Source organism: Peromyscus californicus, unplaced genomic scaffold (assembly GCF_007827085.1).
Source record: "Peromyscus californicus insignis strain IS unplaced genomic scaffold, ASM782708v3 Scaffold_5__1_contigs__length_169319896, whole genome shotgun sequence".
In the NCBI taxonomy this organism is placed as follows: Eukaryota; Metazoa; Chordata; class Mammalia; order Rodentia; family Cricetidae; genus Peromyscus; species Peromyscus californicus.
The window spans coordinates 18,080,874-18,107,720 of NW_026294573.1; the positions used below are offsets into that span (position 1 = coordinate 18,080,874).

A 26,847-nucleotide genomic window follows, 5' to 3' on the forward strand; every position below is an offset into this window, starting at 1 on the left:
TAGAATCTCAAAGTAGGTCCAACTACTATGAAATTGTACAATTAATGATAAAACATGACCTCATAATTTATAAACACTAACAGAACCTCAAGACTCCAATTACTTAAATGCAAGGGAACTACCTTTCAACTAATCACAGACCAAAAAAACAAACAAAAAACAAAAACAAATAAACAAACACCATCCTTACACCCAACTTAATAGCTACTATTTTTGCCATGGACAAAGATGATCAGCAACTGTCTCACGTCCTCCAACCTTAGTCCTTTCCTTTGTCCCTTCTCCACGTGTGCTAACCAAGAACTTTCTACACCCTTATAAACAAATGCTTCCATTTTCTTCTAGCCTAGATTTCTCTGAGAGCCAGGTTTATCAGCTGCTTAAAATGTCTTGGATGAATTTCACATGTCCAAAACAGCACAACTACACCCCAAATCTATTTTCCCTAGGCAGCCCTATCTAATAAACAATCATCCATATCAGCTAAGCCCTCAAGTCAGAAAATAATAGTATTTTTTCCCTTTATTTCATCTCTATGGTCCAAATCCAACATATTTACTTTTTCCCATCTAACTGTTGCCCTGATCCATGCTTCTCTCTAACCTACTACTAATTCTGATAAGCTCTAAGCCCTTATCTACAGAATCTGTAAAGATGAAACATCTGTTATTCCATGCCTAAGACCTTCAAACACTTTTCATTCTGTTTGCAATAAAATAAAAACTTCTTACATGGTCTAAAAGAGCCCTGCCTACTTTATCTCACATAATTCTGCTTTAAATTACCTTTAAACAAACATTAGCTTTCTATTAGTTACTTTAACATAAAAAGTTATTTCTTGTGTTGTATGAAAGGAAAAAAGGTTAGCACTCCCCTTTACAAGGATAGAAGAAGTCCTTGGGCCTAACAACACGCATACAGTTTTAAAAAACACAAGTTTTTTTCTTGACTCAGACACTTGATGTATGTTACTCTTTTGGAATGCACTCTGTTCTTTGGGAGCTGTCAAGTGGGTGCTGGGACTTGAACCCAGGTCCTCTGGAAGAGCAGCCAGTGCTGTTAACCACTGAGCCATCTCTTCAACCATGGGGCACTCTGTTCTTTTGTATGCTGTATAGTCTTGAGTTTTCAGGTCTTGACTGAAATAACACCTTATCAGAAAAGCTAACCATGGGAACAGACAGTAGATATTTTGTAGCTAAATATTCTGTATTTTCCTTTTATAATATTTTACTACAATGTGGAAATATTTCTCTTTAATATTTTATCTTAACTCTTTTCCCAGATGTAGACTCTATAAAGACAAAGAATAGCAAAGAATAGGTCTCTTATCTACCACTGTATCCCAGTGTTTAGCAGGCATTTTAATAAGCACATGCTGGAGAAGTAAGTAGGACATGAACAGAAAGGAACTGCTACATAAACAGTCAGTAGAGCAATTGACCAACACAATGAGCTTTGGAAACTAAGGTTTCAGAGTAGAATTTCTGTAGAAAAGATCCAGCTCTATTCTGGATAACTGAAGTCTGGCCTTAGATGGGTTATCTATACAGATTTTAAAGGAATGTAGTGTTTTTTAGAAGAAGTGGCCATGGTCTTAAAATAGTGTTTTCAAATGATAATCCAACATTTATCTATCTATCTAATGTGTACAAGAGAGAGCAAGAGAAAGGATTGGGAAGAGAGAGACAAGGAGATACACACATACACACAGAGAGAAAGAGAGAAACAGCATGCCAGCGGGCATACCAGCAGATACTCCTATGCCATGATGTATCTGTGGAAGTCAAAGAACAACTTTCATGAGTGGGTTCTCTCTTGCCAACTTGTGTAAGCAGGGGATTGAACTCAGATCATCAGGCCTGCAGCCAGCACACCCCTACCAGATGAGCCATCTCACTGGTCCAATCTCAACATTTAAAAAGTGAAATGCAGGCCAGGTGTGGTGGCACGCTCCTTTAATTCCATCACTCCAGAGGCAGAGATAGAGAGAGGCAGCTAAATCTCTGTAACTGAGGCCAGCCAGGTCTACACGGCAAACTCTAGGCCTGCCAAGGCTAGAAATTATCTCAAAAAAAAAAAAAAAAAAAAAAAAAGTGAAATGTTTGCTGTCTAGGGAAATGGCTCAGTTAGTAGGTAAGAGTACTTGTTGTGAAAGCAAGAGAATCTAAGTTCAAATCCCCAGCACCCACATAAAAAGTGAAATGGAATGGAAAATAAGATGAATCATTTGTAATAAATCAAAGTATGGTTTTATTCAATTCTTTCAGATTATATATAAAGTCTTCTGTTTCCCAGACTGTCCCTGAGTTAGTTCTGCTGACAAACTCCTAACCTCCAAGTTCAAGGAGTACAAGCATGCACTTGGATGCATGACTCCAGTGATTTAAGTATGTGGACCTGTGATACCAAATGTACTTCTCAATCAACTGAATAAATTCAATTAGAAATTCTTAAAAATTACATAGACAGGTCAACAGGAAGAAATGAGAACCCTCTTCTCCCTAATCCTAAAGTTATTGAAAGAAAAAGCTTTCACTTGAGGGCTACAGATTAAAGGCTCTGGCAAAAACCAAGGTTCGATTAAGACAAAGTGAAAAAGAAATTCCATGAAATCAAGAATACTTAAGACACGTGTTCAGTCCAACCACTATTAAAGTAGAAAGGAAACAATTTAGATATAGGAGACTAATTCTTTGGGGGGGGGACAACACATATTTATAAATAATACAACAATTCCCACAAACCGACTTCTAAATGCATTTTTGTTTTACCTGTGACTTTACTGAACTCTTCCAGAATGTTTTCTTTTGTCTTATTCTTTGGAATGGATCCAACAAAAAGTCTGTTGTTTGCCACAGAAATGCACACTCCCAGGTGTTTACCAGGGCGAATCTCATAGCTGTCACACTGCAAAGAAGAAAAGAACCAGAGACCCCCAAACCACCCCAGACTGAGGACAACTGATATAAATCTAAAGAGCCCCACAATTTAAGGTCACTCACTCACCAAGCTCCCTAAAGCTTGCCAAAACATGAGTATGTATTTTAACCTTGTTACAATCTCCAGTTATAGCTTGGTTTTGTAACCTCTGTTCCTCCATATAAAAAGGGCTCAAGGATATTCATTCTAACATTGAATATTTCTTTTTCTTTTTTGGGGGTAGGGAGATTGAGACAGGGTTTCTCTATGTAGCCCTGGCTGTCCTTGAACTCAGCTATTCATCTGCCTCTCTCTACCTCCCAAGTGCTGGGATTAAAGGCATGCACCACCACTGCCTGGCTACATATTTCAATCTTATCTACCTGAAAATTCTTTTCCAGAGAATTTCAGAAGGAATACCTGAAACTATTCAGAGTCCTTGAGTATAAAATTAGATATACATAAGCAACAGCCAAAACAATCATATGTAAAAAGGAACAGTTAGGATTAATCAATGCCAAAGAAACTTACAGGAGTTTCACACTGTATACAAACCTCAATTCTAAATAAAGTTGTAAACTACCAAAACACTTTCAAAACTTTATGAAGACAATAAAAAATGTTTTATCTGAACTCACTATAGTGACAGATTCTTTAATAAATTTTAGTTTATGTTTTAACATTACTTACCATTAGTTTACTAAAAAAGATGATTTAAAAAGTCACCCATAGCTGGGCGGCAGTGATGCACACCTTTAATCCCAACACCCAGGAGTCAGAGTCAGGCGGATCTCTGTGAGTTCGAGGACAGCCTGGTCTATAGAGCAAGATCCAGGACAGGCACCAAAACTACGCAGAGAAACCCTGTGGGGGAGGGGTGTCACCCATATACAGTCAAAAATGAGAAAATAAAGCCTGGAAATTTTCTTAATATTGAATAAACAAGTTTGAAGAAAAAAATCCAGCAGAAAAACTAAAACCTGGGCCAGACCAGGAAAGAACTAATTCAGAGCTCACTAATGAAACCAAACATTTGATGGATACAGCTGTGCTGAAAGGGCAGGAACTGTCTACCACTTGGCATATGCCCTCAGATGCTTGGCAAGAGTCTGCCAGGAAACACTGACACTGCTCCTTTCACAGACTGCGAGAGTCACCTGCATACAGTAAGAACACAAGCCATCCGTAAAACCTACTGCTGCTCTAACAAGTACAAGATGGAAATAAGCCCTAGAGAAAAAGAAAACTATAGAAGGCTATTACAAAAAAAAAGGGAGATTTAGAATACATTTTTTTTAAATTGTATAGCTAGATTGTGACAAAAATAAAACAGATTCACACTGTTTCCTAAACCAAGTCCTAAAAAAGTCGTCGTCATCCAGTTATGTTCTGCAGAACCATCTCAGCCTCCATGATACTGAGTGCCAAGCCTAAAGTCTAACAGCAAGAACTGACATTGTTTTTATCTAAAAGAAAAATCTGAATTATCTTGATATTAAATAAAAAAAAAAAAACCCTGCTGAATTTTTTGGTGCTAACCAATCTGTTAACTTAGAATTATAATCAGAAAAAATAAAGCAAAGATTACATACCAACTCAGTCAATATAAAGATACTAAGAGCAGTAACTAAAGAAAATGAAACAATGTTAACTACAAATGTTTTTGAACTGAAGTTTATTCTCTCAAATGGTAAGTTCCTGGACAGTGGATATTTATCACATACCAGTTTAACTGCTTCCTGGGCTGCTTCCTTTCCACAGAAGGTGATAAATGCATATCCTCTATTTTGACCAGAGAGCGGATCCATCATGAGGCGCAGATCCCAGATAGGACCAGCCTTTTCAAAAAGGGGTACCAACTCATCCTCATATAAGTCTCTTGGGATCTTACCTACAAAGACCTGAAATAAAATGTTCTTGTTAGAATCCAATGTAAGCATATCATTTTAGGGGCAGAGGCAGAATTCCTGTCTTGTCAGGGGATAAAAAGCATAAGGTAGCCGGGCGGTGGTGGTGCACTCCTTTAATCCCAGCACTCGGGAGGCAGAGCCAGGTGGATCTCTGTGAGTTTGAGGCCAGCCTGGGCTACCAAGTGAGTCCCAGGAAAGGCGCAAAGCTACATAGAGAAACCCTGTCTTGAAAAAAATCAAAAAAAAAAAAAAAAACCCATGGAAAAAAAAAAAAGCATAAGGTACTTAAGGTAGAATGAGGACAATTTGAATCTGTTTTAGATTAAATATGAACTCTTTTATTATAACCTTGAAGTCAGGTAGGCATGGTAGCACACACCCTTAATCCCAGCACTCAGGAGGTAGAAGCAGGTGGATGTCCTGTAAGTTCAAGACCAGCCTTGTCTACACAGCTAGTTCCAGCCCAACTAAGATTACACAGTATGACCCTGTCTCAAAAAATTAAAGCCAGGCAGTGGAGGTGCATACCTTTAATCCCAGTGCTGTGAGGCAGAGGCAGGCAGATCTCTGTGAGTTCAAGGCCAGCCTGGTCTACAGAGGAGTTCCAGGACAGCCAAGGCTGTTACACAGAGAAATCTTGTCTCAAAAAAAAAAAAAAAAAAACAAAAAAAACAAATAAATAAACACCTGGGCATGGTGGCATACATCTTTAACCCCAGTACCCAAGAGGCAGAAGCAGGAGGATCTTTGTGAGTTAGAGGGCAGCCTGGTCTACAAAGCAAGTTCCAGGACAGCCAGGGCTGTTATACAGAGAAACCCTGCCTTGAAAAACAAAAACAAAAATTAAATAAAACAAACACAAAAAAGCCTAGTGTTGTCAACAAAAAGTATATACATAAAATGGAAACTGGTAGCCGCACAAAACTGTACTAACTGTCAATTACAGGCCAGCTTGGTCTATACAGTTAGACACTGTTTAGAAGAAAGAAGACAGAACAGCTCATCTGTGCCTTCATAGAAATACAACACTCATTTGTTTGTTTATTGAGACAGGATTGTAACTGTCCTGGGACTCCCTCTATAGACCATGCTGGCCTCGAACCCCCAAAGATCAGACTGCCTCTAATTCCCAAGTGCTCAGATTAAAGGCATGAACCACCACCCTGGCTAACACTCATCATTTTCATATAACAATAATTTAATACGAAATTGACCAGGCTTTCATTGAGTTTTCTCAATACTAAAGTCTTCATTATTTAAAAGACAACCTTAATAGTTTTCAAAAAACTCTTGTCTTCGGTCTATTCCTTTATAAGGAAATTATTTGAAAATGAGGCATTACTATGTTGTCCAGGCCAGCTTCCAACTCCTGTGCTTAGATGACCCTCCTCCTTCAGCCTCCTTCCTAAGTACCTACCATGCTTGGCAAGCACGTTTAATTTTAAAGTATGAAAACAATTCTTTTTTTACCATTTAAGAAAGTGGCATTTCTTTAATTATAAACAAAGAAAAAAATAAAATTACAAAGCTCAGTTATAAAATTATAACATTAAAGTAAAAATAAATCAGCATTTACATCAAAATTTTCAAGTTTCTCCAACATTAACATTAAAACAACTTTTTGTTGTTGTCTTTTAGTTTTTCCACACAGGGTTTCTCTGTGTAGCCCTGGTTGCCCCGGAACTCTCTTTGCAGGCCACACTGGCCTCCAACTCACCTACCTCTGCCTCCTGAGTACTGACTGGGTTTAAAGATGTGTACCATATTGCCCAGGTCTAAAACAATCTTTTGATATAACATTTATAAGCTGCAAATATGAAACAGCAAATTAATATATTTACATATATTTAATATATATGAGAGAAATTTTCTAGTGAAAACTCATCTACCTCAATATTTTAAACTCAGAACAATGACCCAAACCACAGATAATGAATAAAGTAACAAAAGCACTCTGAAAGGACTGAGTATATAGCTCAATAGTAGAGTGCATCTTTCGAACAAGAAAGACCCTAGGTTCAATCCCTAGCACTACAAATAAGTAGAAAAATCATTATTAATGGCATACGCCTTTATTCCTGCCTAGCCTGTAATTTTGCCCAGAGACCCTGGCTATTAAAAAAAAGAGGGGAGCCGGGTGGTGGTGGCGCACGCCTTTAATCCCAGCACTCGGGAGGCAGAGCCAGGCGGATCTCTGTGAGTTCGAGGCCAGCCTGGGCTACCAAGTGAGTTCCAGGAAAGGCGCAAAGCTACACAGAGAAACCCTGTCTCGAAAAACAAAAAAAACAAACAAAAAAAAAAAAAAAATAAAGAGGGGAGGTGGGGGGAAAGGCAGCCCAAAGGCTATAGCTGTCCATTTCAATGAAGAGTGGTGGAAAGTCAGAAAACAGTGCCATCTTAGGTTAAACCATGCTTAGAACTTTTTTCTAGATGTGTTGGGCAGAAAAATGACTAGGTATGATTTACATTATAAGGGAAGCATACTGATAATGGTAGAAAATGAATTGTATGACCAAGCCCATCAGTCAGGGTTAACAGGACAATCCTGGCAGGCTACAATTGTGGCTTAATTTAGTAAGAGGTGACCGATTCAAATCTATACTTCTAGTTACTTGGAACAAGTATTCTAATTAGTGAGCCAATTTCCTCATTTTCTAACCACACATTCAAGGTTCAAGTTCTATGACAGCAGAGAGTCCATATAATCTTTTTTCCCCCCTTTTTCTAAATAAGCTCTTATGTGCTCACTATGTAGCTAAGAATGACATAGAATTCTTGATCCTTTTGGACTGGAGTGAGCATCCATGTGGATGCTGGGAGTCAAGTCTGGGTCCTCTATAAGAGCAGCAAGTGCTCTTAATCACAGAGCCCTCTCTCTAGCCCCCCACCCCCCACCCCAGGAACAGGGTTCCTATGTGTAGCCGTGGCTGTCCTGGAGCTCGCTCCATAGACCAGGCTGGCTTCGAACTCACAGAAATCTACCTGCCTCACAAGTGCTAGGATTAAAAGTATGCACCACCACCACCCAGTCCTCTCCCTCTTTTTTAAGCAGGGTCTCATGTATATTAGGACTGGTCCTCAACTCAATGTGCAGCAGAAGATGGCTTTGAACTTCTGATCCTTCTTTCTCTGTCCTGGTGCTGCAATCATAAGCATATACCACCATGTTTGCTTTATGCACTACTGTGCATCAAACACAAGGATCACGCATGGAGGCAAGCACTGCACCAACTGAATTACATTCTTAGCCTATAATCCATCTGAAGGATACTACAAATTAAACCTAGAGCCTCACACACAGTAGCCAAGTACCCGTAAGAACTGTATCTCTAACCCATGCTTAGAGCATTTTTATATGAATTTACTTGTATTTGTGGATTTCAAAATCATACTGGTGTAGGAGGCTGGGAATATGGCTAAAGGCAGAGAATGTGGTCTAGTTAACACATACAGAATATCTAGGGAGGTCACTGCCCAGGAGGGGGAGGTTCTAGAAGGTAAAAGTAAATTTTGCTCTATCTTCCAATTATAATAAAATGGTTCTTGATAATTATATCGTTCATGATTCATGATTTCTTCCTACTCAGTAGAAATACAGATAAAGCAAAAATCAGTGATACTCTGAAAATATTTACAGCACAGCTACAGATATTTATTTACACTACTTTGTTAACATTTGTGCCATTATTTTTAGAACTAGACAAGCTTGTTTCACTAAGCTAAGCTAAAATTAAAATATATATTAAAAAATAAATAAGTTAGAAGTTGGTTAATAACTCAGTCTACAGAAAGGAGTAAGAAAAACAAGCAATTTATTCTCTAACAGTAAAAGTTCAACCTGTGCTGGCATGAGCCCACTCCCCATCTCTAGGTTTACTACTGCAGAAGTAGTTTCTCCCCATACACAATGCAGGACTTTCAAAGTCATATACTTGAAAGTCTCTTAAACCTACAAGCTCTGTAAAAACATTAATAAAATGAAGAATGACCCACCACTTCTTCTGAATCTTTCTACAAAATAGCCAACTAATACAATGGCTCTTAACCTGCAGGTTGCGACTCTTTCACAGGGGTCGCATAGCAGATATCTTGCATATCAGATATTTACAGATTGAAGTCTTGATCCCCTGATTTCACCTCCCAAATATTTACCTTGGGATTAGTCACGTGCCACCATATCCTACTCCAGTATTTGTTTTTGTTTTCTTAAAGCCATCATTAAAAATTTTTTAGGCCAGGCAGTGGTGGCGCACGCCTTTAATCCCAGCACTCGGGTGGCAGAGCCAGGTGGATCTCTGTGAGTTCGAGGCCAGCCTGGACTACAGAGCAAGATCCAGGACAGGCACCAAAACTACACAGAGAAACCCTGTCTCGAAGAAAAAATTTTTTTTTGGTTTTGATTGAGGTCAGTGCCTCAGAATGGAGCAATATTAAAACTGAACTTGAAGATGATTAAGCCTACTCTTTAGATAGTACTTTCTGTAAGTTACTTCCAGAGGTATGTACTCATTAACAAACTGTTAAGCATTATCCTGAGAATGAGAAATGTACAAGAAGGATGCGTGTTTCTGCTGAAGAATGGCTTAGTGGTTAAAGAGCATGTACAGCTCTTGAAGAGGACCCAAGTTCAATTCCTACAATCAACTGCCTCTAACTGTAGATCCTGGGGCGTCTGATAACTAGAGCCTCTGCAGACTGCCACAAACAGGTAATACACATATACATAGAAAAAACAAACAAACAAACCAGGTGCTGGGCATGCCTTGAATCCCACCACTCAGGAAGAGGGGGCAGATGATCTCTAAGTTCAAAGCCAGCCTGGTCTACAGAGACCTAGTGGTCTCTGCCCCTGACCCTGTACTGAGGTATAGACATGTGCCACTAAGCCTAGCTTTTATATTGATGCTGGGGATTAGAACTCAGGCCTCAAGCACTTTACCCATTAAGAGACTCTGTCTCAAAAATGTGGAGAGAGCAGGGCTAGAGAGATGGCTCAGTGGTTAAGAACATTGGCTGCTCTTCCAAAGGACCCAGGTTCAATTCCCAGCACCCACACGGCAGCTCACAGCATTCTGTAACTCCAATTCTAGGGGATCCGACACCCTCATACAGACATACATGCAGGCAAAACACCAATGCACTAAAAATAAATAAATAAGGTGGAGAGCCAGTGAGATGACTCAGCCCGACAACCTGAGTTCAATCTCTGGAATCCACGTAAAGGTAGGACAGAACCAACTCCATACAGTTGTCCTCTGACCCCCACATGCACACTATGAAATGCAAACCATGGAACACATGCTCCCCACCACCACACACACAAACATAAATAAAATTTTAAAACATAGGGAGGGACTGGACAGATGGCTCAATAGTTACAAACACTTGGTACTCTTGCAAAGAACCCAAGTTCATTCCTAGCACCCACAACACAAGCTCACAACACCTTGCGCCTCCAGTTCCAGGAATTGATGCCTCTATATATATGTAAGAATTCAACCTTTTTAAAAAATATATGGTGGGAAGCAATTGAGGAAGCACCTAACATTAATCTCTGGCCTCAACAAGCATGCTGAATGGTATAACAGTGAAGACGACTTTTAAACTGAGCTGCCCTCTTAGAAGTGTTTCAGGATATCTTAAGAATGAGGAAAATATGGAGCAGTTGATTCCATTTTTAATCCAGTTTTCTTGTATGTGTTTATAAGAGAAAAAAAAATCTAACCGGGCAATGGTGGCACACATCTTTAATCCCAGCACTCAGGAAGCAGAGGCAGGTGGATCTCTGTGAGTTCGAGGCCAGCCTGGGCTACAGAGTGAGTTCCAGGAAAGACACCAAAGCTACACAGAGAAACCCTGTCTTGAAAAACCAAAAAAAACAAACAAAAAAAAAAAAAAAAAAAAAAAAAATTCTAATGCTAAGAACAAACTCTAAGCCACAAATGCTGATACAGTCTCAGTCACACAACAAATGTAAACACAGCCTGAGGTACATGAGACCCTTGCCTCAAACAAGTAAAAACAATACTAAAACTAGTAGGAAAAAAAAAAACACTGGGAGTTCAAAAAGTGGATCACAATCTCTCTCTTTTTTTTTTTCCTGTGCTGTTAGGATAGAACCTAAAGCCTTAAACATATTAAGTAAGAACTCTACCACTAACTATTATCTCCTCCCTCTCTCCATTTATTTATCTGTTTGTTTTTTGAAGCAGGATCTATATAGCCCTGGCTGGCCTCAAAACCTACAGTAATCCACCTGTCCCAAGAACTGGGATTACAAGTGTAAGCCGCCTCACCAACCACACCAGCCCTAGCCTCTTTTCCCTTCTATTTTGAGATATGGTTTTGCTAACTGCCCAAACAGGCTTGAACTTGAGACTTTCCTGTCTCTACTTCCCAAGTAGCTTGAATTACAGGCTTGAGCCACCAGGCCCAACTGAACCACATTTCTACATTGCTTTAAAAGTATATAAACAAGCCAGGTGGTGGTGGTGCACACCTTTAATCTCAGCACTCAGGAGGCAGAGACAGGCAGATCTCTGTGAGTTTCAGGCCATCCTGGTCTACAGAGCAAGTTCCAGGACAGCCAAGGCTATAAACACTGAGAAACCTCGTCTTGAAAAACCAAGATGAAGGATAGAGCGGGGCATAGTAGTGCATACTTTTGATCCCAGCACTCGGGAGGCAGAGGCAGATAGATCTCTGTGAATTTGAGACCAACCTAATCTACATGATGAGTTCCAGGACAGCCAAGCTATGTAGAGAGGCCCTGTCTTTAAAAGAAGAGAGAGACAGACAGAAAAGATGAAGGGTGGATGGGGGCTGGTGAGAGGCTCACTGGGTAGAGGCACTTGCTGCACAGAACCTGACGACCTGAATTCCATTACCAGGACCCACATGGTAGAAGGAGAGAAACAATTCCCACAAATTGTCCTCTGATCTCCACATGTACACTGTGACATGTACATACATATACGCAATTAAAATTATTTATTAAAAAGTGAAAGATGGGGCCAGGCATCGGTTGCTCATGTCTTTAATCCCAGTACTTGAGAAGCAGAGGCAGACAGATGGATCTGAGTTCTGAGACCAGCCTGGTCTACAAAGGGAGTTCCAGGACAGCCAGGACCACATAGAAAAATGTCCCCAAAACCACCACCACCTCCCTGCCCAAAAAAATAGTGAAGGATGGAGAAAGCTGTTAACAAGAGGTCAAGAGAGAAACAAGACCAAAATATTACTTATTTGTATCCCATGTTTCACTGAGGATACATGTTTCTGTAAAGAACCTAGATGCCTCAGAATCCCAATTCCAACCCTACTGATAATCACAATTTTATTCTTTTATTACATTTATATTGGGGATGGGAGTACACACCATGGCACACATGTTAATGTCAGAAGACAACTTTCAGGAGTTGGTTCTCTCCTTCCATCATGTGTCCTGGAGATCCAACTCGGGTCATCAGCCATGGCAATTAGCACCTTAATCCCCTGAGTCCTCTAACAGGCTCACATTGTATGATTTTAAAACAGTCAACAAACTAATAATATGCAGATGGCTTTAGTGTTTCTAAACCCAAAAATGCTTAGAATCTCTTTTACTATCAAACACTAAGAAAGAGATATTAACTATTATAACATGATAAAGAAGGTCAAAGAACAAAAGGCACTGAGCATACTATACTAAGAGAATAAAATAGGGACGGGAGCAGTGAGCTGACTCAGCAAGTAAAGGTACTCCCACACAAGCCTGGGGACCTAAGCTGGATCCTCAAACCCAGGTAAGGGTGGAAAGAAAGAAAGAACCAACTCCACAAAGTTGTCCTCTACTTTTAAACAAACAAACACACACACACACACACACACACACACACACACATCTACACATCAGACATACACACACTTTTTTCTTTAGAGTAATGCTAACTACAGTCATCTTTGCTTATCCATTTACAAACAAAAAAATTATGATCTTTGGTTTTGGTCATCTGAAAAGTAAGTTTTAGCTTTTATGATCATACAATTTCTAACAGTACAAAAACGTCACTGTCTCCTTAAAAACTGTTCATATAGGAGAGTAAATTTTTAATTTCTTATAACTCTGACAACCTAAACATTTAACTCTACTGTCTAACAATGATACTATTCCCCAAATAATGAGCAGACACCATGACTAAGAGTTACCCTTATTCTCCTCACCTCCATCATGCTGTTTATTTAAGAAATTCCTACAAACAAGGAAAGGTAGCACATGCCTGTAATCGCAGTATCTGAGAGGCCAGATAGCAAGTTCAAGCGTGGACTTGCCACACAAGTCTGATGATCTGGGTTCAATCTCCAGAACTGACAGTAGAAGGAACAGGCTCCCAAAAGCAGTTCTCTGACCTCCACCCTCCACACACCTGTACTCTTACACACATATCCTACATCACACCACTCACACCTCTCTCTCTCTCTCTCTCTCTCTCTCTCTCTCTCTCTCACACACACACACACACACACACACCAAAAAAAAAAAAAAACAAACTTTCATCAAATACTGTGTGCAGTGTGTTCCTGGCACTATGCTAAGTACTAAATATAGACAATGGAGACATCAAATCAGAAATCAGTCCCTGCTGTAACAGGTTATTTTTTGTTGCCTAGTTTCTCCATTTAAAAGATCAGAGAATGCTACAATTAAAAGCACATGGACTAGGGCTGTAGGATGTGGGAGGAACCCAATGAGTAGGATGCTTACCTAGCACACAAGAACCCTGGGTTGGCTCCTGCATAAACTTGCACTGCATAAACCTGGTATGGAGTAAACTTGTCACCCCCGCACTCCAGCAGTATGAGAAACTTTTTGTTTTTTGAGACAGGGTTTCTCTGTGTAACAGCCCTGACTGTCTTGGAACTTGCTTTGTACAAACTTTTTGTACAAGAGAAACTTGTACAAAAGCCTAAGAGCCACTTCTTTAGTCATGTATGAACCAATATGCTCAACTCTTTTTCTCTGATTCTACAGCTACACCTTCCCTTGTGGAATTCCCTCCCATTTACAATGTTTCTCATTAACTACTAAATGCATTTTATGTGTTGAGAGAAAGCAAAGAGTAATGACAAGCACAGTTTACAAAATACTGACATTACAAAACAAAAATGGAGCCAGACATGATGGCTCACCCCAGCACTACAACCCCTATATTTGGGAGGCACACAGAACTGCCAATTGTTCAAGGCCAGTCTGGTCTACATAGAGCACTTTAGGCCAGGAAGGGTTACATATAAGCTGTCTTAAAATAAACATGAGCTGAGGACACTGGCATATGCCCATAACTGCAACACTCCCAAGGGAGGCTTGCAAGTTCAAGACCAGTCTGGGCTACATACTAAGATACCATTTCAAATAAAAGGTCTGTCTGAGTCAAGAGCATAGAACAGTGGTAGAACACATGTTCAGAATGCATGAGGCCCCAAACTCAAATGTCTAGCACCAAAAAAAAACACCAAAAAACCACAACTATTTCTCCCTTTAGCAGTAAGCTCCAAGAATTCTTATCTGTTATTTCTTAATTTTAAAAAGTATCAAGCTGGGCTTGGAGATGCACACTTTTAATCCCAGCACGTGGTTGCAGAGGCAGGCAGATCTCTGTGAGCTCAAGGCCAGCACAGTCTACAAAGCAAGTTCCAAGACAGTCAGGGCTGTTACACAGAGAAACCCTGTCTCAAAAGGCAAAAACAAAAACAAAAAAAGTATCTATACCAAGATTATCCTTGCTAACAATGATACAAAGTGCACATAAATATCACCAATATAACACTAGCCACTTTGAAAGGAATGAAGTACTTTACCCACATCATACACTAGATAATACAGTTAATAGATTGGAAAGATTTTTGGCAAAGGAATATGAACACTTACCTCTGTTCCAATTCCAGGTTGCACACCCGAGTACACATTGTCTGGTGGAGGACCACCATACTTCCTCTGTCCTGTGGTTACATCCAGAGTATAACCAGTCCTCTCAAGCAAAGCCTAAACATAATTACACATCTGTTATACTTGAAACTATAAACACACACAAATCAATATATTAATCTTTTCTAAAAGTTACTATAACATTTTATGAAATGTATTTTATGGTTAGATTAAAAGCGGGCAGCTGGAAATATAGCTTAGTTGATAAAGGTATTTATCTAGTTAGCATGAGGCCCTGGGTTCTATCCCCAGTATAACATAAAAACCTGGTGTGGGGTCTGGATGTGGTGGTGCATGCCTTTAATCCCAGCACTCAGGAGGCAGAGAAAGAGGAAAGCGAATCTCTGTGAGTTTGAGGAAAGCCTGGTCTACAAGGGGGAAGTTCTAGAGTAGCTAGGAATGTTACACAGAGAAACTCTGTCCTGAAAAATAAAATGAAACAAAACAAAACAAGGGCTAGAAAGATAGCTTAGCAGTTAAAAGAGTTTACTGGTCTTGCAGAGGACCATAGTTTAATTCCCAGCAACCAGGTAAAATATCTCATAATTAACTATCTTTAACTCCAGGTCCAGGTGTCCAATACCCTCTCCTGGCTTCCATGGGCACTGTAGTCATGTGCACAAACCTACACTCAGACACACACCTATACATATTATTAAAAACAATAAAATATCTAAAAGGGGGTGGCCAGAGAGATGGCTTTGTAATAAAGAGCACCTGCTGGTCTTGCAGAAGACCTAGGTTTGATTCCCAGCACACACATGGCGGCTCATAACTGTCCTTAACTCCAGTTCCATTTGTTTTTTGCATATTCTTACTATAACACAAGCTCCAGAAAAACTGGACAATCTCACAATATAGACTCTAAATTTGGCAACTACCAAATAAATACTCAGATTTCAAAAGAAGAAACCTTACTATTTCTTGATTATCATCCTATCTCATTAACATTGGTTAAGAGAAGTCAGAGAAAATATGCCCTTTGGCTGAAGAGATGGCTGAGCGGGTAAGAGCACTGACTACTCTTTCAGAGATCCTGAGTTCAATTCCTAGTAACGACATGGTGGCTCAAAACCACCTGTAATGAGATCTGGTGCCATCTTCTGGCCTGCAAGGACACATACAGACAGAATACTGTATACATAATAAATAAATAAACCTAAAAAAGAAAATATGCCCTTAGCCTGGCGGTGGCAGCACACACTTTTAATCCCAGCACTCGGGAGGCAGAGCCAGGCCGATCTCTGTAAGTTCAAGGTTAGCCTGGTCTACAGAGTGAGATCCAGGACAGGCATCAAAACTATACAGAGAAACCCTGTCTCAAACCCCACCCCACCCCCCCAAAAAATAAAGAAAATATGCCCTTGCCCTCAAAGAGCATGCACTATATATAGATAGCATTCACATGAAAGGCCTATAGAACATCTTTTGTTGGCAAACAAAATATGCAATCAAGCCGAGCAGTGGTGGCACACGCCTTTAATCCCAGCACTCAGGAGGCAGAGGCAGGTGGATCTCTGTGAGTTCGAGGCCAGCCTGAGCTACACAGAGAAATCCTGTCTCAAAGAACCAAAAAAAAAAAAAAAAAAAAAAAAAAACCCGGCAATCTGCAATCTGCAATCTACCAAGTAAGAGAAGAGCTTTGCACGTTAGGTTTTTAATTGCACAGAGCAATACCACATTTATGTGTATTAGGTTTAGTTAACCCTGGGATTCCACAGGGATAGACATCTTGGGCCTTCCATTTTTCTACCTTTGACTCAAAGCCTTTAAACACAAATATATATGTAACAGCAACATAACCAAATATACATATTATACAAATAACATACAAATTAGCAATTGTACTGGTTGGTTTGTCAACTTGACACAACCTAGGTATATCTGGGAAGGAATCTTAACTGATAAAAATGCCTCTATAAAACTGCCTGGCAAGTCTCTGGGGTATTTTCTTGATTAACTAATCTTGATATAGGAGGGCTCAGCACACTGGAGGCAGTGCCACCTTGGGCAGGTGGTCTGGGGTATATAAGAAAACAAACTGGAAAAACTATGGGAAGCAAGCCAGTAAGAAGGATTCTTCTATGGTCTCTGCATCAATTCCTGCTTCCAGGTTCCTGCCGTGAGTTCCTGCTCTGACTTTCCTCAGTGATAAACTGTAATAGGGAAGTGTAAGATGAAATAAATCTTATCCTTCCAAAATTGCTTTTAGTCATAGTGTTTTATCAAAACAATAGAGACGCTTAACTAAGACAAAAATATACACATATTATTTCTATAATATACCCATTACTAAAATAGCCAGGTACTCAACTATTCAGAGAATGTAAATTTTTAAACTATTACCTCAAACCAGAATTGGGGGCAGTAAAGAAAGGCTTTTATTAGGGATGTGAAAAGTGGGGATACACAGAGAAAGATCCTCTTCAAAACAGAGAGGGTACTCAAGAAGCCGAAGTCTTCAAGGGCTGGGGGTTTTAAGGGTCTTTGAGAGGTCTTTCTCCCCCAATTTAAGGTTGGTCAGCCAAACAGAGTTTTTATATAGTAGTCTGGAATTTTTAAAAGAATGGGACTAGGTCATTTTACAAATGGTGAGGAGAAAAGTATAAAGGCACTTTACAAAGCTAGTTATACTAAACATAAACCACCTGAACAAACAACGCCAACATTCAATACCATTCCAATTAAATCTGGGAGTACAGACCAGGATAAAGCACTTGCTTAGCATGTGTGAGGCTCTGGGTCAGACCCCCAGGGCTAGGGTTGGGGGGTAATCTCTGCAACATCAACAATACCCATTTAACTAGGTCTTTCAGGAAAGCCTATTTGCCTTTCAAAGCAGTTATCTAAATAATAATAATGACTGGGGAGGGTGGACACTTTACATATGAATCCACTGAATCTTCACAACTCCAGGAGGGAAGCACAAACATTACCACTTTATAAACTGAGGTCAGGGGAAATTCAAAAGGAAGAAAGTTACAATACAATAGCTCTTTCCCAAGGGGAAAAAGTCCCAGACAGGATAGCTCAGGCCTATCATTTTAGCATTCAGGAGGCTGAGGCAGGATCACCATGAATTTGGGACCAGCCTGGGATACATAGTGAGTACCATGCCAGCTTGAGCTGCATAATGGGACCCTGTAGCAAACAAACAAAACATAAACAGTGCTTATAAAGAAAGTAATAAACATGCCCCTCAGTCAGAAAAGGAAGAGTCTGAATTAGGGCTTCTCATCAATACTGTAACCCCCCCAGTCGTGTTTACCTTGATCTTTGCCTCATCTGGCCCTTTTGTGGACTCCTGCACCTTGCTGCCCTGTTTCTCTCTCTGCCTGTAGGTCTTCATAACTCCACATAAAAATGCACTTTTGTTCTAAAACATGCAAGCAATCCAAAAGGAAGAATTACCAGGAATCTCTGAAGGGTCAAATACACAGTGAAATTTAATAATCATTCCATTCATTCAACAAATATTTTGATGAGTAGTCACCATGTAGCAGAGGCTGGAGCAGACGACATTAAGACAGTGCCTCAGGGAGCTTACCTTCCAAACTGGGAAAAAAATGATCTTCCATTTGTTAATATTTAATTGAAGCTGGACTATCTTTCCAAGATGTCTAAAAGTATTTCTCACATAAAAATAGATCAAATAACCCAAAAGTATTTTTTAAATGTAAGCAATTCAAACATATAAAACTTAATAGTAACACTAATCAAACCATGGCCTTAAGTTTTTGAAGAAACTTACTGTATAAGAAGGTGGAGGAAGGCTTTTGCCTTGTGCTTATGCTTCTGAAACTCTTTGACACTGATCTTTTTTCCCATAAGTTTTTCAAAGGAGAGATAATCACAAACAAAAAAGACCACTTCCCCACAGGGAAAAGAGTATGTCACAGTTCAAGAGCTGCGGATCATCAACTGCTCAGAGGCGTTTGCTAGTACTGACCTTACCTGAACATGAGATAAGTCACTTTCCTTGAACTGCTGTAGTACAGAGAGAGCTCCTTCTTCATTAAATTCCCTGAGAGCATCAATTGCTCTTTCATCAAGATCGACATAAGCTACCAACCCTAAAAATCAAATTGAAAAGGGTTAACATTATTGCAATAAAAGGGGCAAGCTACACTGTCCTAGCAAGAGTTGTTACATTCAATACCATCTCTGACAAATTACATTCTCATTTAACTATATGCATACACAGTTATACAAATAAGATATAGATAGTATAAATACAAAAACCAAACATAAAATGTCAACTATAAACATGAATTTTTAACTTAAAAAAACTTAGGATCCTAAATTTTTTCCAACTCCCCAAACAGCAGTAAGTTCTGAAAGTCTGATACACATACTGTACTACAGATGAACCATTCATTTAAGAAATTCTGGTTTGTATTAGAGTGGCAAGAATACACTATTTCTTCAGAATATTCAAATTAAAGGTTGTTATAATTGTTTACTATAGAAGAGGTAGGAGAAAATATGAGAACCAATTTTACTTAATTCTTTCCACTCCAAAGACATGTCAAAAGTTTTCCTTCCTTAGCACCAAAAATAAATTAAAATGTGTTTATCCAAGCATCTACTTTGCTGCAGTCAGAATGTGGAAAGGCATAATTTTAAATTATTCTACAAATGCAAGTGCAGCTTGCTAAATCAATTCTGAAGCCGTATTTCAAACCAATCTTTTTCTTCTGAAGTAACAAGCTGAGACTTAAAAGATGCTGTGGCATTCACAACACTGTCAATAATGACAATCTCTTTCAAATGCCAATAAAAATGTTACAAATTTTAAATAAAGTATGCAGAATATATATATGTGCTGCATTCTACATATGTAGTCTACTTAATGACACAAAGAATATCTGTTTAAAATAACTTAATATATAAGGCACCTTTTCAGAATTGGTCCAATGTAAAACAGAAATATTTGACAGATTAACAGCCCCCTCCCCAAGTCCATATGAACCAACACCGAAAGTGATTCTATTTTGGTAAAGCCAAAAAGAACTTTATTTCCTATAGTAAATAAACTGAAAATAAATGTAATGCCACTTGCAAAGTTATTGCTAAAAAATGTTGCCATGCCATGTTTTAAAAGCTCAAAATGAGCATGGCTAAATGACTAAAGTTTCCTTACTTGAATATTTCACATCACCACCCAAAGCCACAACTCAGGACAATCATCAATCCATCCTATCAATCCAATCCTACAACCAGACCATCAGCCTCTTAGCAGTAACGAAACACTATACAAGGGAGCATCTCTAAGCAGATCACTGCCAGTTCTCTAGGGCAGAATGTCACAGAAAGTTCCTGAGAACTGGTTTTCAAATGGGACCATCACCCAGGAGTCATTTTTTAAAAGCCATTTTAGTATCTAAAATTAAATCTCAGCTGTTGAGATTTAAAATATTTTAAGGGAAAAAAAGCACAGCTATTTGTCTACTGTATTTAAGACATATTTCTAAGAGAAACAATTCAATTCTCTCTACTGATCTGGATAGGCACACAAACACAGAGGAAGAAAGTTTCCATCTATGGCCCCAAAGGAGGCCACATTTATTTACGAACACCATTCCCTAAGGGTAAATATTTCTCTCCCTCTTTAAAACTTCAAACCACTTACAACCGACCATATTAAGATGTTCAAATTTGCTTAAGCACTTAACCATGGGACTTAACACATTAAAGAAAAAACAAAAACAAAAAACAGCTGTTACAAACCAAACACTTCCAAATTACCGAGAGATGTGAATTTCTGTCTGTAAGAAACTAGACAGGCCACAAACTCTCCAGAAGTCTGACATGTATTATCGTTTCAGAAAATACAGTCTAACTATTCCTCTTACTATGCCACCTAATCATACCTAAGCTGATTTAACAGTCACTTTAAAAAAAGCTAAAAGTAGAAAAGTAAAGCAAAATGATGACTGATTTAGGTTAAGGGGGAAATGCAAATTTTGGTATGCTGAAACATACATTTTAATTGGTAGTAAATCTAAGACAAACTGATGATCTGTTCTGAAACAACTAAGACTGCATTTTCAACACTAAGAAGGCTTCAAAATAATGAAATAGGAATATCAAAGTCAAACCCAATATGCCCTCCATGAAGGGAAAGTATATTCAGCTCTACACAGAAACAGTAAGCATTATTTAACCTTAAAAATCTATAAAATTCAACGTGGTTGCCCTCACTTTCATAACCAGTCAGAAACAAGAAATGCATATTATACCTGTCTGAAATATTTCATCAAGTCTTTCTGCCACCTTCTGTGGGAGGCCTGCCTCTATCAGTGTCTTGTAGTGTTCTGTGTGAGTTACACTGGAAGTATCCATTGGTTCTTCCTCTTCTTTTAACTGTACCGCATTACCATTCACCTGATTAGCCATTTTATTATGCTGCTGGAAAAAATTCAGGAGCTATATTACATTAAGCCAGAAATAACTAGTTTGTAGGACAATGCATGATTTATGTGAACTAATTTGTACACATGCTGCTAATAACAACTATCCAGAATATTTTATGCCTTTTGTGAGCATCTGATCTAAATTTTCAATATTAATCTTGTGAAACTATAGAAAATGTACATGGAAGTATTAGAGCCTTAAGCAACTTCATGTACTCTGAGTTAAAAGGGCTTAAATTTACTGAAGGTACAATTGCTGAGTAACAAAAGCAGCCATTGTGTTCTGGGGAGCAGATCAACAAACCACCACAAAATCCTAAAAGCCCCTCAGCTTAATAGATTTCTAAAGTTTGCTTTAAAACAGAATGAACACCCACACATCACTTAGTCAAGGTTTAAGAACTTTCCATTTTTCCTAGCTCTGCTTCAGAAACAACATAGGTATGAAATAAATCCATGTTGTATCTAGTTCAATGAGCTAGTGGCTTAGGTTCTCTTCACCTCACTTAAAAAACACAACTTTCACAAATTAATTTTGTTCTAAGATTAATTCGCTATTCCCATTCACAGATTTAAAAGAAAAAATGACCAATTTTAAAAGCTAAGCCATTGTTTAAAGTCTACATAAAAATAAGTGAGCTATAGTTGAGGTTGCTTCTTGCTTAAAAAAAAGATCAGACATACGAATTAAACTTTTCTTGTCAGTGAAAGAAAGTTGCAAAAAATACTGAAGAATGGACAATTTCCAAAAAACTTCACAAACACTATCTAGTTGGCATAAACTTCAGCCAGATTTCTCAGATTAACCTACCAAAATCATTTTGTATGTTCAGCCTGTATATAATGCTGAAATGGACCAATTCCCTGAAGAGAGAGTAAATCACAAAAACATACAAAGCCAGTCTATACTACCTCAAAGTCAGGGAATTTAAGTGTGTTTGTGGTGAAATCATAATGTGATGAAGATAACTGGTGGCACAATAAAGATATTGCGACACATACTGAAATAAAGGCATGATGAAGGTGAGTCTCAAGAAGTGCCTACTTTCCTCAAAGAAACTCGAGATAGCCAGCTAAGAAGAAAACACAAGACACCTAAAAGCACTAAAGCCTAAGATAACCAATCACTTCCAGATTGCTCATCAAACACTATGCAAATATGCCAGGGGCTGTTTCCTGACATAAAACAACTCTGCATTTGAACACCCACTGATACTTAGTTGAAGTTAATGAGAGGAAAAGCACAAGAGGGCGGGAGGCAACAGGAGAAAGGAAAATGTGAACAGTGTTACTCTGAGAATGACCTGAACAGCATGACTTCCCATCATCACAAAACTCACCCTAGCCCTAATGTCGAGAGCCGCGGACTGATAAATCTATCTCAAGGCAAGCCTCAGAGTATGGTGAACTAGCAAATAATGGAAACATCCAAAACTGGAAGAAACTATTAGCACATAAGATGAGCATAATTTACTGTTTAATACAATCTAGTCCTATGAAGAAGCATTCTAAAATCCTCAAACATATAGTGTCCTCCCATCCCTCCCAAACACTACAGTAAGATCACAAGACCTTCACAGCACTGCACCTGTGAATACTTCGTTACAGGAGAGGCAAATTAACGGAGAAGTTCAATGAACAACTGTTAAGGTGGAGTGGTTTTTTAAAATATGCATGAAGCAAAACGACAAGTTATGTATTAAGCACAAGACAGATATTTATGACTATCATCGATATTGAAATTGTTTTAAAATTTCCATTTTGTCAACTTTAACCAAAAAAAAAAAAAAAAAAAAAAAAGGTAAAATAGACTCCAGAAAATAAAACCTTCAAAACAAGGAGGGGAAAAAAGCCTCTTCAAGCCGAATACAAAGTACTCATTTAAAAGACTTATGTTATGAGACCATTTAAAACTCATGTCAATTCAACACAATGCCACACAGCCAAACCATATTTCTGGATGCAGCAAATATACTAACGTGACTGGAATCCTTTAACCTAAACATTTTTTTGCAAAGAAAAAAAATAAAATTACAAAATAAAGCCATTTAAGTAAGATTTATAAGGGCCGCTGGGAGACTTGGGAAGTCAGTACTAGCTCCTCCCTGACTTCTGGCGAGCATCTCTAAGCAAAATGTTAAGAGACGGGCTTTAAAAGAACCAACGAAAGCTAACCGTTATCTCAAAGCTCGGTAGTGTCAAGCCTTAATCACTACGACTGATTCCTGACACATACATTCTGCCTCTGAAGGACAGGGGGAAAAAAAATCTCAAACAGGTAACAAGAAAGGCCTGAACCTTTCAAGAACCCTGGGCTTTCGTCTTGAAATTCTGGCCACATGGTTACTACCGTGTAAGAAAAAGAAGCGCTTTTCCAATCTGGAGCGCCTATGACATTCTCAGAATTACCTAGCTCAGGCGCCGCTCGAAACCAAGTGTCACGGCCTCTAAGTAGTCATTTTTTCCTTCAAATCTCGGCTCCAAGCATGCAGGATGGGGATCGGGTGGGAGGCACCCCACACACACCTCGGCCCCTCGGCTCCGACTCCCACAAAAGTTTGCTCCCAGCTCAGGTAGCCCTAGGATTTGCACCCCGCCCTCGGCTCACCCCACCCCCTCGGGCGCGACCCGGTTATCAACACATCCCACTCGCGGCCCGGAGAGATGCGGACCGGGCCTGACCGCAGGCCTAGGGGGGAAGCAACGGAGTCAGGGGGACGCCTGAAACCCTTTCGCCCGGCCGGGCCGGCGAGAGCGGCGGGCGGAGGCGGGAAAAGCACCGCGAGACCGGCAGGCCGCGCGGAGGACAGCGGCCCGAGGGGCCGGGCACCGGAGGGGCTGAGGATAAGGAGCGAAGAGGGGAGGCGCAGCGGCAGGACTCAGGCCCACGGCTGCGCGGCCGGCCCGAGCAGAAACCGCCCCCGGCCCATCCCCACCCCCACCCTCGGGCCTCGGAGCAAAGACCCGAACTGCAGAGCGGGTCGCCGAGCCTGGGCCCGGCCGAGTCCGGTCAGACCGGGACTCCCGGCCCCTCCCCCCACGGGCCAGCGCGAGACTCACCAGGGCAGAGCGGGGGGCCGGCGGCCTGGCCCGTGAGAATCAGCGCGAGGCGCTTTGAAAACGACTAGAAATGGCGCGCGCGCCACCCCCTCCCCCCCCTCATGGACAGGGACGCGATCCCGGCAGCACGCGGGGTTTCCCGGAACTGCTTCCAGGGACTCCGTGCGGCCGAGCAATCAGCTCGTGAGGCTGTCTGATAGGCAGTTCAGCGGGCCAATAAGAGAGAGAGAAAGCGGCCCCCATGCCGGTGACTCCGAGAGCCAATCGGTGTGGCCGTCGGGCTGAGCCAATGAGGGTTCTCAGCGCCACTGGCTGAGGCGCCTCCGGGGCGGGGGCATGCACACAAAGGGGTCTGTTGGTGGGAGCCCCTGGTAGTGGCGAGGCTGCGGGGCTGCAGGCCTTGCGTGGCCGAAGCTCCTCCTTCTTCGTCTACCACGGTTACGAGGCTGAAAATCTAGGCCTCGCGCCGCGTGGCCGCCTCCGGAGCCCCGCCCCCTCGGGTCCTTGCGGCCACGCTCCGCAATGGCGCTGCTGCTGCTGCTGCTGCTGCCCGGCGCGGGAGTTGCTTATCCCCAATCCTCCCTCACGCCTTGCTGGCAGGCCGGATCGCGTAGGTTCCCAAACACACCCTTCGCCACGCGCCCGGCTCCGTCGCTAGATCATCTTGGCTCTAATCAAAACACAACTGAAGGATGATTTGACTCGTTTGGCTGGAGATTTTTCTGTAGAAAAGCATCCCTTGGAACGATCGGGGAAACTGCTTGTTTCCCTCCCTGGCTCCTTTCCACACAGAATAAAGTGGATCTGACTCGAGAGCCATGTTAACAGAAGTCAGAGACTCCAGAGTTTGGAGCACAGAGTAGGTAGGGCACTGGATCTACGCAGGGGGCAAAGCGTTCATTCCCCCAAAGAGACTAATTCCTGTTATTCATAAACCGCTCACCTGTCACTCCTGTCCCAACCCCAGCTGCCACCTCAGTGGAGGTCAAGGAATCTGCTTCCAAGTGTATAGCTGATGATCAAGTTTCTCAAACCCGAGAAACCAAAATGTAATTATTGATCATCTACCCCTGCATTTTTTTTTTTCCAGACAGGGTTTCTCTGTATAGTTTTGGAGCCTGTCCTCGATCTCACTCAGTAGACCAGGCTGGCCTCGAACTCAAAGAGATCCGCCTGGCTCTGCCTCCTGAGTGCCGGGATTAAAGGCGTGCACCACCGCCGCCCGGCTACCCCTGCACTTTTAAAAGTGCATCTGCAGAAATGCATGTGTGCCGAACTTGACGCCTCTGTGGCAGTGTTGAGAGGTGGGGCCTTTAATGGAAGGTGTTTCAGGCACTAGGACTCCACCCTCAATGGGTTAATGCTGACTATGGAAGGGCTTCAGGCTGTGAGTTTGATGTCTGACTGATTTTCTCTGAATCTTTTGAGCTTCCACCACAGGGTAACAACCGCAAGAAGGCCCTTACCCCCGTGTGCCCAACTACGATGGACTCCCCTGCCTACAGAACTGTAAAAATTTAAACTCTGTTCTCGGGGCTGGACAGATGACTCAATGCAAGCTTAGAAACCTGACTGAGCCGGGAGGTGGTGGCACACACCTTTAATCCCAGCACTTGGGAGTTCGAGGCCAGCCTGGTCTACAAAGTGAGTTCCAGAACACCCAGGGCTGTTACACAGAGAAACCCTGTCCTGAAAAACAAAGCAAAACAAACAACCTGACTTTGAATCTAGCGCCTGTGTGCAAAGCCTGGCCTGACCATATGTACCGGTAAACCCCAGTGCTGATGAGGACACTGAGGCAGGAGAATCACAGGAGCTTGCTGCCAGTTTAGCTCTAGGCTTAAGGAGAGACCCTGTCTCCAGGGAATAAGGTGGAGAGTGGGAGAGCAGGACATCCAGCATCCTCCTCTGCCCTTGATCTGCACTCCCTTCACACACACACACACACACACACACACACACACACACACACACACACACACACACGCAAACACAAAATTAAATAAAACCTTGCTCTCTATAAATTATCCCATCACAGGTATTCTGCCACAGCTATACTAAAGAGGCTATGGCACCCACTAGGTGTTTAGTACCAAGGCAGTATTATGGGATGTAAAACACAGACATGCTGGGAGCTGAGACTGTAGCTCAGTGTTAGAGTGGGTACTTCCATACAAAGGGCCCTAAGTTCAGACCCCAACTTGGGGAAAGAATAATAATAAAAAAGTTCTGGAAGCTGGTTCAATACCAGCACCTACATGGTCACTCACAAAAGTCTTGTTACACCAGGCGGTGGTGGCCCACGCCTTTAATCCTGGCACTCGGGAGGCAGAGCCAGGCAGATCTCTGTGAGTTCGAGGCCAGCCTGGACTAGCAAGTGAGTTCCAGGAAAGGCGCAAAACTACACAGAGAAACCCTGTCTTGAAAAACCAAAAAAAAAAAAAAAAAAAAAAAAGGCTTGTTACTCCAGTTTCAAAGGATCCGACTCCCTCATCTGACCTTCTTGGACCCTAGACACACATGATGATATGTGATCATATTTGCAGGCAAAGCACCCAAACATATAAGAAATAAA

At 41.0% G+C, this 26,847-nt stretch overlaps 1 protein-coding gene and 1 pseudogene across 1 annotated transcript in view; one reads left to right on the forward strand and one right to left on the reverse strand.

Annotated features, from left to right (window-relative positions):
- Nucleotides 1-24,406, reverse strand: part of Hnrnpr (heterogeneous nuclear ribonucleoprotein R) — a 33,579-nt gene extending 9,173 nt beyond the window's left edge. Inside the window, exons 1-7 of the mRNA XM_052716225.1 lie at nucleotides 24,273-24,406; nucleotides 21,039-21,207; nucleotides 18,751-18,869; nucleotides 18,065-18,172; nucleotides 14,740-14,853; nucleotides 4,647-4,823; nucleotides 2,775-2,910 (exon numbers count right to left, since the gene is read on the reverse strand). Of these exons, the coding sequence (XP_052572185.1) occupies nucleotides 2,775-2,910; nucleotides 4,647-4,823; nucleotides 14,740-14,853; nucleotides 18,065-18,172; nucleotides 18,751-18,869; nucleotides 21,039-21,195 (811 nt within the window). The 5' untranslated portion in view covers nucleotides 21,196-21,207; nucleotides 24,273-24,406. The remainder of the gene's footprint in view (nucleotides 1-2,774; nucleotides 2,911-4,646; nucleotides 4,824-14,739; nucleotides 14,854-18,064; nucleotides 18,173-18,750; nucleotides 18,870-21,038; nucleotides 21,208-24,272) is intronic.
- On the forward strand, nucleotides 841-943 carry LOC128098093 (uncharacterized; annotated as a pseudogene).
- Nucleotides 24,407-26,847: the final 2,441 nt, after the last annotated feature.